Here is a 13,511-nt window from a genome sequence, read left to right on the forward strand (position 1 = left end):
TGTGGTTGTGGTGGTTCCCAACCAGCAATGTCTTAGAAGGACTTTCCGACACAGATGTTCCCCCTCCAGCCAGACTCTGTCTTAGGACAGATGCTGACTATCTTCTTGATGGGTACGTGGTTGCTGTTTGCTCTTACAAAGTCAGAAGTGTTCCTTGGATCATTGGCACCCTGCTGACTGAGCTGTCACATGTACAGGCAAAATCCTCCAAGCTTAGCAGATCAACAAGCCAGCTGTTTTCTACAGTGAGGGGGTCTGGCTGTAGGTTTCTATAGTTCTCTGACAGCTGGCAAGGAAAGGCAGTACCCTGTCTGTGGGTCTCTGTGACCCCCGGCCAAACTGTGGCTGAGGAGAGGGATCGCTCTGCCTGTAGGTCTCCATAGCTCTGAGTCCGCCGCCTTTCTTTTTGCCAATGGTCCATTGCTACCTGGGTCAGAGCAGTCACTGGGCCTGGCTGAAACACATGGCTGGGAGCCTGCTGCTCCTCTCTAAAGCTTCTTCAAAGATTGAGGCCAAGGAGCTTCTCTGCAGGATCTATGCTTGGGGTTTTTTTGGTCCTCTTTATGTTTTCTTTAAAGCTCAGAGTCACTTCAATGCTCTAGTATTTCATGCACTTTACAGAGCAAGAAGCTGTAGCAACACCTGTGTCATGACTCCTTAGCAGGCTGCCCGCCGTGTATTTGTCTGTCTGCTTGTTGTCTTAAGCACAGTGAAACAAATCTGCTTGAGAAAGGGAATATCAACAAGCCACTTAATAATCAACTCGATCTTAGAATAACAGTGGCCACCCAGCATCCAGGGTCTCTTTCCACTAACACTAATGGGCCTGATCCAAAGCCCATTTCAGGCTTTCCATCAGTTTCAGTGGGTGTTGGGTCCTGCTCTGTACTCAGTGGTTATCTACCTATGGAGTATCTCAAATTATTTAATGAACTAAGGGCTCCGTCCTACAGACCATAGGGAGGCAAAATCCATATTTAAATCAATAGGCCATAGTCTGCTCTGCTACCCAATGTAAATCCAGAGTAAATCAATTGAAAGTGATGGACTTACTCCAGATTTACATTGATCAGGAGCTGGCCCACTGGGTAAGTTGCCTGAGGCCCCAGTTCTGCAATAAACTCCTCAAGGGTGGGCCCTGCACAAATTCAGAGGTTAATGCAGCTGCATCCAGGCACGGGCATGCTACTGTTGAGAGTTCACAACGGGATTGGGCCCTGATTAAATGATTTCAGGATCGGAGCCATAATTATTTCCTCACTGAGCACCCTGCGGGAGGGGGCAAAGGCTAAAGTGCAAATCACTCGCTCGCACTCTACTCTTAAAAAGAATATACTGCTTCCCTGCTGTTAAAATGAACTAATCTGGCACTTTAAAGAAAGTGACTCAATCCAATAAATGAAGACAGGTTACAAAATGCCACATGGAATGATACATTGTTTTGGTTTTTTGGTTTTTACACATTTTTCAACTATTTAGGAAAAAAAGTTACACTGCTCGACTCCTTTCATTTAGTTACATAAATAAAATTTTTATAAATATCTCTTTATAAACAATATATAAATAGCTTTACAACATAAATACATTTATGCGTGACATGGATTTTCAAACAGCAATGTTATACAGCTGGCTTCATCAGTCTTTTGGAAAAGCACTGTCCTTTGTCCTGGTGATGTTTGTATAGAATATATATATATATGTGTATATATATATATATACACATATATATATGATAGAACTTTTTAATCTTAAAAAAATAAGAAAACCGAAACAGCTGGTGTCATGACTCCTCGTACCGAAAAGAAAAACACAACCATGTCGTCTGTCCCATTTCCGGTGTTCTCTGCTCCTCTAGGTGTCGGCTGGGGAGTGGCCGGACATGGCCATAGGGGGGGAAATGTATTCAAAGCCCTGAAACAAACAAGAACAGGAAAATGCCCATTAGTATTTGCTTTGTGGACAGCTTCCCCTCAGCACATAGTGCCCCCCCATAACAGTCCCAAGAGATGTTGGCATTGGGAAGTGAATGGGAGTAGGGGCCGCCCTACTGGTGGGATCAGGCCCCAAGCGTGCCATCTGCCTGCCCGAGCGCTGCCCGCCAGCTTCCCTGCTGGTAGCACTTAAAGGCTGAATCCTGTGTTGCTGCCTGCAGCTGTCCTGACTCCAGTTGGAGTTTTCCCTAATTAAAAGCCGTATAAGGCCCTGCAGATTGGAGCTGTCGGTTATCTGTACAGCCACGTTGCTGTGTGCCTGATGCAGAGCTAGTCCTTCCCACCTGCAAAGAACTTTACAGACACAAAGGGGCTGCATCTAGCAGCTAAATCAGTGTGCACGGGAAGGCCTCTGCGCAGGGCTTCCACCACCACTCAGAGCTGGTGGCAGAGATCTGGCCCGTGGCACAGATCTGGCCTGTGGCATGCTGCTGGGTCTTGTCACCAGGCTCGTGCCCTGTGCTCTCAGGCTGTGCCACTGGGGCAGCAGAGCAGGCCCCTTGATGTGCAGCTATAAAAGAATTTTCTCTCTGGGGAGAGTTTGGTACAAATGTACATTTCCGAGCTCCAGGTGGGGGTTTTCTTTCCCAAGTCCTGAGCTGGCCGGCTCCCTGCCTGGATAATCCCTTTAGATCACTCTCCGGGCAACAGCAGGTGGTGGGATAAAAACAAGAGCCGAGCCCCTGTTGCTGTTTCTTATGTGCGGACCCACTCGCAAGCATAAAAGTCACTGGTGCCTGATGTTTGGGCACACGCAGACATATACACCTGGCCTCTCAAGTGCAGACTTCAAAATGCCAGTTTGAAATTAAGAGTGTCTCGGATTTCTTGTGTTAGGGCTGAATCTCTAAATTTTTCCATGTGCCTTGTTTTGCAAACGGCCTTGGCCTATGAGGCAGATCCTTAGCAGATGCAAATAGGTCATGCTTCGTTGATTTCAACAGAACTATGCCAATTTAGACCAGAGGTGGATCTGTGCCCAGCTAGATTATTGCAGGAACTTAGCCTATTGTGCTTGTGTGTAAAGTGCCTGACACACCTGTGGCCCTGCAGAAAGAAATAACTCGTGGCTTGGATTGCAAACAAGAGTGACCCCAAATGCTTAGTGTATCTGCATGTTGCCTGCTTAAAGAACCAGAGCCAGAATCAGAGCCCTTGGACGCTGCTTAGGGAACATACAGTATACTCACACAGTCAGCCAGCAGTCGGGAAACCACTAGTATCCCAAAGGCTATCCTGTTATTGCTGATCAATGTGGTCATTGCTTGAAAGTAAAAATTCTGTTTCACATGGGAAATGTTTACAATGCAACTTTGCCTGGAGACTTTTCACAGTCTAATACCTGACCAAATACCAAGGATGGGCTGGCAAAGGGATCTCTCAGGAGCTGTGTAAATGAACTGGAGAAGACTCATAAATGTAAAACGAATGTTTCAAAATAAATGAATGGGAATATGGCTCAGAGCAAACCCTTCAGCCAAGGCATCCTTCACTCTCCTAAGCTACAGAAAATATCTTGCTACCTGTCCGAGCCCCCTCGGCCTTCATTGGGCGCACACGCTGGGTGAGTAATGTCTTTTATTGGATCAGCTTCTGCTGGTGAAAGAGACGAACTTTGGAACTTACACAGAGCTCATGGAGCACACGGCATTTATGCAAGACACCTGTGACTCTGCAGCTATACTTAGAAGCAGACTCTGTTAGTTTCCATGGACTCCTCAGGGGTCAAGTTTAAATAGGAAAGAAGCCTGGGGAAATCTCTACTTAACTGTCTAGGAGGCATTTATCAATGGCAGGGTTTTGATACATAGATGTGGTGAAGAGCTTATACAGTGAGGTTGCTGGGGGGGGAGGGGATTTACAGCAGGGGAGTTTACGGGGTAGTTTTCTAGGATTGTAAAGCATCAATACCATCTTCTGACTTTCTGCTCTTACTACAAGAGGGGGGCATGGCATATAAGCAAATACCAACCATAGGACTTAATCTGTACAGTTCACAGACTAATTAACTGTCCAGTTAGTACCAGTCCTGCCAGGCAGCACCCCCTCCTTGGGAATCTAGGTCTATACAGCGCACGGTCCCTCTGGTGCCTGCTGTGAACACCCTGACAAAGCTACACTAACGTATCCCACAGCAGTGGACCCAACCATAGCAGAAATGCTGATAGACACTGTCATGGCTGGACCATCCCTGCAGTATTTTGGTTGTTAAATCAGGGCAGGTGCAGCGATTCCAAGCAATAGACATTGTTGCTATGTACTGTACATACAGTAGATTCGCAGGCATGTATGTGTGTGTATATATAATCTTCCAAGTTTGTGCCAAATCTTTAGAACAGTAGCAGTGCTAATTATAATTACCCATCGCCTCCAATTTAGGAGTAAACAGGTGCAAGCCAAATCTGGGGGAGGTTGCATGGAAAAGTGGCCAGTCCCATAGATTTGGGACCGGGTGTCCTTTGAAATCCGAGGAATTTATCACTATATATTACAGTCCCATGCACCCCAAAATAAAGGATCGACAAGCACACCTAAGCTGCATGGCCAAGTACCTGGATGTCTGCTCTCCATGACGCAGGAGTAATTCCACTGAAGCCAGTGGTGTTATACCAGAGGGAGCGCAGAATCAGAAGCCTGGGACAGCACAAATGTCATTTCATGCTTTCAGGCTGCCTCCCTCTTGGACACAGAGAGAGACAGAGTCTTGTCTAAAATCCATGTTCTGCTGTCTGGTCTCACCCAGGACAGATTAAATCAACAGCCCCACCAGAAGAGGGAGCACCCTGTGGTTACCTCCGCGGAGGGTTGGCGTTGAAAAGGCTTGTCCTAACCATGGTATGACTCTGCGCTCATTACGACGGCACCCAGCCCCATAGCACCCCCAACCACCCGGTGGCAGTGATGGTAAGTGAATGCCCAGGAGTGTTTAGCTGGAGATAGGCAATGCACCTAAAAGAAGAACAAGAAATTGGGCAGACTGGGCAATACCCTTCTGAAAAAGACAGCTGCTTGCAGCAGCCCCAGCCCCAAGCACTACTGTCGTGCGACTGTAGGCGAACCCACTCTCCCTAACATGCTCATAGTTCCAAGCGTCTAGATGCCACCATGATGGGCACTAAAGAACGTACTAGAACAGGCAAAGAAGTCAACTTGCACAGCTGAACAGTCACATCTTGACTCGTAGTAAAGGGTCAAAGATTCAGGACTTCAGCTAAGCTGCCCTTTGAGCAGCCTGATTTTCAGTCTGGGACTTTGATCCCTGGCACGTTTTGGGGTGGGGGCATTCTGTACAAATTGAAAAAGTGTTTTTTACTCTCCCAGCTATTTTCTAGTTTGTCTTCTCAGATCTTTTTTTTTTTTTTTTTTTTGCTTCTCTGCAGGGACCAGTCGTTCGGGTGAACCCAACCGAATTGTGTAAGTGCCCCCCAGCCGTGCTCGGACCTTAGAGAGAGGGGGCTGCCTGCAGAGACGAGCACGGATGCTATGGGGATGGGCGTCTGGCAAACACCTTTGATAGTTCCAAGCACGTGAGGCTGTAGCTTGACCCTAAGGGCCTTGCCAGATCAAAACCAGGCATCACACACTGGAATCTGGAGCTTCCCTAGGCTGCTCATCCCTATTGAATATAAGGGTGACTGCAATCCGCTGTGTGGCCCCTGGGCCTTATTTCACCCTGCCCCATTGTGCCTCCTGCTGGTTCCCACCACCCTGCCCCAGCGGTGGCTGCATTTCTGCCATGGGAGAGACACTCCCTGTATTGATACAGGGTCCGGGCCTGAAGCCCTTCCCAGAGGATTCAGTGCTCTGGGGTGTCCCTACACCTCTGAGGGCCAGAAGCTGGGACTGGCTCACTCCAGGGCTCTGATCTCTGCATTCCCGCTGAAGCATCTGGCCCCTGTAAGAGCCAGGTCACTGGTCCGGATGGACCCTTGGTCTGAGCCAGCCTGGTGGCTTTGGCCGGCCCAGGGCAGGGCAGACAGTCGGGGGGGGGGGGCGGGACCGGGGCATTCAGAGGCTATGATGGGGGGGGCGGGGAGGCAGCTAGACCCAGGGGGCTGCGGGGACCCCGCGCCCGGTGCGTGGCAGGTGCACGGGGGCGCGGCTGCAGGGGGCACTCACCGCCGCCAGGGGTCGCCGCTCTAGCAGCCCAGGCCGCTCATGGAGCCGATCCGGTCCAGCTTGAGGCCGAAGCAGCCCTTGGACAGGCCCTTCTTGCTGACGCCCTTGTGCCGCCGCGTGCCGGGGTAGTCGCGCAGCAGCCGGGCCCAGGCGGCCCGGGACTTGGTGTCCGCGCGCAGCTCCCGCAGCAGCCGCGAGCCCGAGCCCCGGCCGCCGCCGCCGCCGCCCGCCGTCTCCCCTCGCTCGCGGCCCGCGGCCGGGCTCTCCGCCAGCTCGTGTCCCGGCGAGCTCCGGGGGGGCTGCAGGGCAGAGCGCAGGGGCAGGATGCCGTGAAAGCGGCACAGACCCCCGGCCCCGGTTCCAACCCCCCGAGCCCCAGTTCCACCCCCCCCCCGTCCCGAGCCCGTCCCGAGCCCCCCGGTTCCAACCCCTGAGCCCGTCCCGAGCCCTACAGCCCCGATTCCAACGCCCTGAGCCCAACCCGGCCCCGATTCCAGCCCTCCGGCCCCGGTTCCAACCCCCGAGCCCCTCGGCCCTGGTTCCACCCCCCCCCAGCCCGTCCCGAGCCCCCCGGTGCCAACCCCCCCCGGCCCCGGTTCCAACCCCCCGAGCCCGTCCCGAGCCCCACGGCCCCGATTCCAGCCCCAGGGACCCCCCCACTACTAGTTCCCAGAGCCGGGAAACGTGGCGCTAGGGGACTCGGTGCCCCCCCCACCCCCACCCCCCCCCGCCGGCTTGCACGCTCCCCAGGAGCCCGGTTCTCTCGGGCATCTCCCCGCCCACCCGTAGGTTGGTGCAGCTGAACCCGGTGCTTTTCCCTTGCGCCCGAGTCCCGACCCCGTCGGGTCCCAGCCCCCTGCAAGCTGCTGCTGCCTCCTGCAATCTGCACCTCGGGCCCGTTCTGCACCTGCCGCCCGCCCCGCAGCCCACCCGCCCCTGACACCCCCCGCCCCGGCGGCTGGACAGTGACGCCCCGCAGGTCAGGGCTCAAACCGGGGGACTCGCGGCTCAGGGAGGGGCGGCTCCGCTCCCAGCGCCCTGGTCCCTCAGCACCAGGGGGCTGGAAAGCAGAGTTCAGCCCGGCCACCGCCGGGGCAGCCCTGTCCCCGCTGATGTTCCAGAGCCTGGGGCTCCTTGACCGGGGGACACGCAGGGAGACCCAGCAGCAGCAAAAGGGTTAAGTGGCGGGGAGCTCCAGAGAGTGGGAGGCTGCAGCGGGATGGGGGGGGCGGCTGGGGATGCGGGGCTGGGATGGGGGAGATCTGCCCCCTCCTAACCCAGAAGCCCTAGCAGCGGAGAAGCAGCAAGCAGGGCTAAGGGGGAAAGGAGCCACCCCCTCCCCGTTGTCAAAGTTCCCCTAACTCCTCGCCTCTCCCTCCGGGGGATCCCCCCGCAGCGCGGTGGGGAGGAGGGGCCCCTGTCCCGTCCCTGCCCGGAGCAGCCCCCCGCTTACCTTCTGCTGGGGCTGAGTTGCCGGTCTCGCCTCCAGCCTGACGGACAGCAGAGCCAGGGAAAGTCCACAAGCCAGGAAGTGTGAGATCCGCATCCTGGGGGGCAGGGCCCGGGGGTCACCGCGGCCCCGCTGGGAGAGGGAGTCACCGCAAAACCCGAGCCAAAGTTCCGCGCCGCGAGTCGGTCCCGGCTGCCTCCTTGCAAGTGCGGAGCTCGCGCTCGGGGCTTCTCCTTCATTCATTTATAACCCAACCTGCCCGGTGATGTCATCGGCGCAGCCAGGTCCAATCCAGCCCCCTGCTTAACAATAGCTGGGATCTCGGCTTGGTCTCACTTGGCAGGAACAAATGACACATCGCGGGGGGGGGGAGGAGGGGGGGCTCGCTTTTTTCGGGCAGAATTGGCCTTTCAGAAAGTAACCCTCCCCCCCCAGCCCTTTCCATTGGGATCCTGGGGGCTCCGGCCCCTTGGGCAGGCAGCATTGGGATTGCATGGGGGGGGGCTTTGTGGGGGGGTCTCTGCTGCCTTTGCGAGCCGTGGCGCTTGCGGGCTGGGAGCGCGGCCGGGCGCTGAGCGGAGAACAGGGGCAGAGCCGACGGGGGAGCCCAAAGGACCAGGACAGCCGCTGGCCAGCCCCAGCCCCCAGCCCGCTCCTGGGGAAGGCCAGCCCCCAGCCCCCAGCCCGCTCCTGGGGAAGGCCAGCCTGGCGCGAGCAATCTGCTTCTCATTTGGAGCTTTTCATTAAAAAAAAAAAAAAAAAAAAAAAAGGCGGAAATCTGGCGGCTCCAGACAAGTGTTTTTTGACATGGGGGGGGAGCTCCCAGTTTGCCCCCCCCCGCCGCCCCAGAGGCTGCCTGCCCCGCTTTGGGGGCTTCCCCCTTACAGCGCTCACCTGCCAGGAGGTTGCAATTTGAGGCTGGGGCTTTGGAGAGACCCGGACCCCTGGTGCCCCCCCCCAGCTGGTCTCAGCTGATCCCTTTGCTCCACTGTTCTGCACGGGCCAGGGAGTGGGGGCTGCCGGGGCTGAGCCCGCTCCGCAGTGACTAGCTCTGGCGCCTGTCCCGAGCTGGCAGAGGGGTTTGCGGAGTGGGGGCTGCGCCCCCCCCCCCCCGCTTGGACCCAGCACTGGACTTGCGACGCACCAAATCGGGCGTGTGTGGGGCGGGGGGGGGGGGGGAGCCCCTGGTACCGGGCACTGTCTTTCCTGCCGGGGCTTCTTTGGCTTGGGCGCCGCTCCCCCCGCGCTGCGGTTCCGCTGGGAGCCGGGCGCGCGGTGGGGTGGAGCGAGCTCCCCGACACCCCGGGGTTCACTCCCCAGCCTCTCCGAGCGAGCGAGCGGGGCAGGAGCCCCCAGGCTGCCCCAGGCGGGGAGCGGAGCGACTGGGCGGAAGGGGGCACGGGCCGCTCGAGGGCAGGGTTGCAGGAGGGCTGAGCCGCGGCGGGCGGCTGCCCCCGCTCCCCGGCGCCAGGCGCTCGCTCCGGGTGCCGTCGGGGGCCCGCGCGGTGCAGGGACGGAGCCCCGGGCGCTAGGCTCGGACCCCGGCTCGGGCTCGCGTTCTGCCAGGGCGCCGCCACGGAGCACCCCGGGGCATCGCTAGGGCCGGGGGGAGCCGCCCGGTCCCCGCCGCACAGCCAGGAGGCAGGCGGGGCTGGGGCAGGACAGGTGCTAGCCGGCAGAGCCGGTCCCTTTGCCGCGGGAGAAGCTAGCTGGGGGGCGCTGATTACTCAGCGGGGATCCATCGCTGGCAGCCGTGTCTGGGGCCAGGCCTGCGCCCCCCACCCGGCTGAGCGCAGGGAGACAGGGCCCATCCCTCCCCGGGGCTACTGGGCACACACCGGCCCTGTGAACAAGGAACTGGAAGGGGAGGATCTCGGGTCCTTTTGCCGTCCTGGTTGCCAGGCTGAGATGGGTTGAGCTGCTTTCAGCTCAAGGGTTTGCTCCTGGGGAGTTTTGTGTGGTGGGCAGATAAAGGAGATTGGAGGGTTCCCGGTGAGGATAGGCACTCCAGGGCATCCCTTCAGCAGTGGTGTAACTGAGATCAGAATTTGGCCCAATATATTATTTTCTGGCTAGAACTTACTTTTCTTTCCAAAAGAGCCTCTACAAGGGATCTAGCCGGGACTCTGAAATGCAGCCACCTCTGGGGGTGGAAGGAGGCAGCTTTTGAACAGCTCACAGCAACACTGGGCCATTTAGGAGAGGAAGGGAAGAAAGGCAGGCGGAATGCAAGTGGGAGACCAGAGTCAACTCCCCAGCAGTGGCTGCATTTCAGTGATCTCTGGAAACCCCCTTTGGGATCGACTGCCCCAAAGTGTTGGTATTAAGGCCCTGCTTATGCTCCTGGTTGGGAAGGGGCACTTGGCGGTGTCTAACCAAGGCACTGTGCACTGATCTGGTCTGAAACGGCATCCCTAGTCCCTCCCATGCAGAATCCACCACGGGGACACGGGGACCCAGCTCAGAGGGGGTAATCGGAGAATCTGTGGGTGCCACTTGCTAAGGTGCCCACTGCCAGGTTACGCAGGGCTGCAGGGATCGCCACGGGGTTGTGTCATGCCCTGGCTGAGGCTCAGCCAGTGCCTTGCTGCGGGCTGGGGGCTGGCCATGTTTTCCAAGCCAGGTGCCTGGGGTTGGGCAGGGTCAGGCAAAGGGAAGAGCCATGTGTGCGAGAATCCCAGGAGGAAGTGATTACCTCATATCCATCGCTCTGAAAAATGCCAGCATTGTAAGGGTTAAACTGAAGGTTCCCGCCTAAGCCACAGGTGATTGCAGTGATGTGTTTTGCAGCTTGGGTTGGAGTAAACTAGAAAAGGAAGGAAGTGCAAATGGTCTCATCCATCCGTATCTGGCAATTAGACAGGGCCAGCGCACAGGTCCACAGAAAGGCTGGTAGCCAGGGGAGCTGTTGGATTCTAATTTCTGACCTATCACAGGCCTTGCTGGACATCACCACAAACCCACTAGGGTCGTCCAAGGCCTCGTCCCTCCACCTCAGACTAGTGTTTGGGAACCTCCTGGCTGGTCAGTGACGTTCCCTGAGCTATGAGAGCAGTGGCCCCCTACCTGGAACAGAGTTTGAGGAGGAGAAGGACTTTGCAACTTCCTGGCTAACATTTTGATTGAAATATTGAGCAGTAAAGCCATGGCGAACTGGTTCAAAAGCCAAGTGGGAAAAGTCTGATGCTGGGTTCAACACATCCAGAGATGTTATGACATGTGAACAACTAAATTGGATCTGGATTAATGGCTACTGCTTGGCAAAGGACTTCAGCTTAGGTGCTGGAAAAGCAAGAATGGTGCATGTGTAAATGAATTAATCAGAGATGGGGCCATGCTGCCAGCATGATGGAGGGTGAGCCGCAGACCCTTGCCTGGTGCATGTGATGATAGTCTCTGTCCAGCCACACAAAGGACTCAAACCTTTTTTGCTGAGGTTGTTTAAAACGCAGTTTCAAACCAGTGCAGCTTCAAAGATTTTAAACACCGTTTTGACTGTAGGTCAAAAGTGGGTTGAAAGCTCGGGAACGATGTTCTAACCTCAGCTCATTTGACATCATGCCAACAAACGTGAAATCCAGCCCAAGGGGGACTGGGCCAAAGAAGTGGCAAACAAATAACTGTCCTTGTCCCTCTCATTTTCTCTTTATTTAGGGGATAATTTTCTCTATTGGCTTGTGGCCTGGGCTGGCGGTTGCCCTGACTTATGCCTCATCTAATTCCCTCAGCTCCGGTGGAGGTACGCAGGCCACAAGCCAAGGCATGGCATGGGCCATCCTGATGTGAAGGGAGAACACAGGTAACAGGTTCCTAGCTCAAACCCCATGCAGGGGAAGTTTGCTTATTAGACCCTTGATTTCAATGGAAGTTAGACACCTAAATATCTTTGAGGGTCTGGGCCTGTGTCAATATCAGTCAGAAAATAACAGGACAATGGGCAGCTGGATCACAAGCAAGAGGTTCAAGATGCCCATAAAGTCGGCTGATCTCTGGCCCTGGATGCAGCCCCAGCGTGGTGACCATTTTTCTCGTGATGCCAGTGCCCCAGGGAGTTCCCATTCAGGCTGATTTGAGGCCAACCCAAAAACTGGTGAAAGACTCCCCTTGACTTCAGAGGGCTTTGGCTCAGGCCCGTGGTGCACAGAGTACCTGGCCTGAGCAGTGGCGGTGAAGGGGTTAATCTCAAACCTTTGCAGCAGCTGGGAAGTGTCGCTGTCCCATGGGAAGGAATTTCCAGGCCACTGGCTTTATGGGGGGGGGGCGGGGGAGCTGCTCCGCTCATTGACGTAGTCCTGAAACAACCTGCCTCCCGGTGTTCTGGGCACAGGTGCTATGCTTCCAGGCTGGCACTGTCTTGGGAACAAGCAGATGAAACCCCGCCCGCCCCCTCCCCTTACCCCTGTGGGCCCGGGGATGACAGTACACCAGAGATTTTGCCCTCACCAGCCACAGCAGTGTCAGAGCTTTAATAACAAGAGGGGGGGGGGCAGGTGCTAGTGGGCCTGATCCTCATCTCACTGACTCTGCTTCTACCCCAGGGGTAACTCCACTGGCTTCAAGGGAGTCACTCCTGATCGACACCGGCACAACCGCAGAATTGGGCCCAGTTAGCGTGACATGATTGCTGGTGCCTTGAAAGCACCGGCCACAGAAATCTCACCTGTGCCCGTGAGCAGAGAGGCTGAAGCAGCAGCTCCCACTCGTTTGCAGAGACAGCCCCAGGCCTGGCCTTGGGGAACATGTCGGGGTGTCTCCTTCAAGAACGTGCCCAGCAGTGAATCTGTGGCCATCTTCCCTCAAAGCCATTTAGCATCGGGCACATGTAGTTAGGGTAACCAGACAGCAAGTGTGAAAAATTGGGACAGGGTTGGGGGTAATAGGAGCCTATATAAGAAAAAGACCCAAAAGTTGGGACTGTCCCTATAAAATTGGGACATCTGGTCACCCTACCTGTAGTATCACTGCGTGTGAAGGGGGTATGGGAAGAAGAGGGGTCTAAGTGTCCCCACAGCAGCTGTCTTCTTCTGAACCCCACTGGGGTGGGAGTGGGCAGGAAGGGGGATTTTGTTGGGTTAAGAGAACCCAGTGAGGTTTGGGGCCTCCTGCCCTTTATGGGGAAGTTCTTGTGATTTAATTAAATATTGTGTCAGAGAAGGGGGCAAAGTTCAAGGATTTTAGGCTCCAGATGAAGGGTTTGTACTTATTAAAAGGGGGCTTTGCAAAATCGGCTGTGAAGAGATTGTTTGAAGAGGGTCGGTCGGTGAGGAGAGGGGAGGGGATTTCGTGGGGCTCTCAGTCTTCCCCTGCAGCACTGAAAGGCCAAACACTCCAGCACAGGCAAGGGCAGGAGATGCACAGAGTGAACCTGCCCCGACTGGTTTCACTGTCCTGGCTGGGGCACAACCAGTAGCAAGGAAGGTGAAATGGCAATTCGTTGTTTTTTTTTTTAAACCCCTCCCAGTTTCCATCCTCTCGACCATCGTTCGCAGTAACATGGGCCAGCATTTTCAGCCCTAGGTGCTCAAAGTTGGTCATTTAAATGCAAAGGGAGCCATGAATGAGAGGATCCTGGTTTTCAAAGGTTCTCTCAAGGCTGATGGGAGGACAAGGGCTCCGCACATGTGAAAACTGAGTTACAAACCGAGTTACACCCTCCAAAGTGTCCAGATACCTAAGCTCTCACTGATTTAGAGGATCTAGGCTGAGATCTGGCTTTAGGTGCCTTGCTGTAGACACCTCTGTTTGAAAACTTTGTCCGCGGTTTCTGACATGCCTGGGCACGTCTGAGCTTTATCTGGCCAGTTTCCAGTTTCCTTGCTGCACAGGGTTTGGAATTCAAGAACGGAGGAAATTCAGATTGGTTCTAGATTCCTCCAACCCCTTTCCAGGTAGCTGTTCTTTCCTTTGGGTCCATAACAGGGCACTGGTCCTTGGGCACATGCATGGCCCAG

General features: G+C 55.5%; 1 protein-coding gene across 1 annotated transcript; it reads right to left on the reverse strand.

The window, feature by feature from the left end:
- Positions 1-1,432: 1,432 nt before the first annotated feature.
- On the reverse strand, positions 1,433-7,656 carry NPPC (natriuretic peptide C). The gene is made up of 3 exons (XM_073359153.1): positions 7,564-7,656; positions 6,111-6,409; positions 1,433-1,911 (listed from the first exon to the last, which is right to left on the reverse strand). Exons 1-2 carry the CDS (start codon positions 7,654-7,656, stop codon positions 6,131-6,133), a joined length of 372 nt encoding a protein of 123 aa, XP_073215254.1. The 3' UTR covers positions 1,433-1,911; positions 6,111-6,130.
- Between the last annotated feature and the right edge of the window lie 5,855 nt (positions 7,657-13,511).

This window comes from Lepidochelys kempii, chromosome 9, assembly GCF_965140265.1.
Source record: "Lepidochelys kempii isolate rLepKem1 chromosome 9, rLepKem1.hap2, whole genome shotgun sequence".
Classification (NCBI taxonomy): domain Eukaryota; kingdom Metazoa; phylum Chordata; order Testudines; family Cheloniidae; genus Lepidochelys; species Lepidochelys kempii.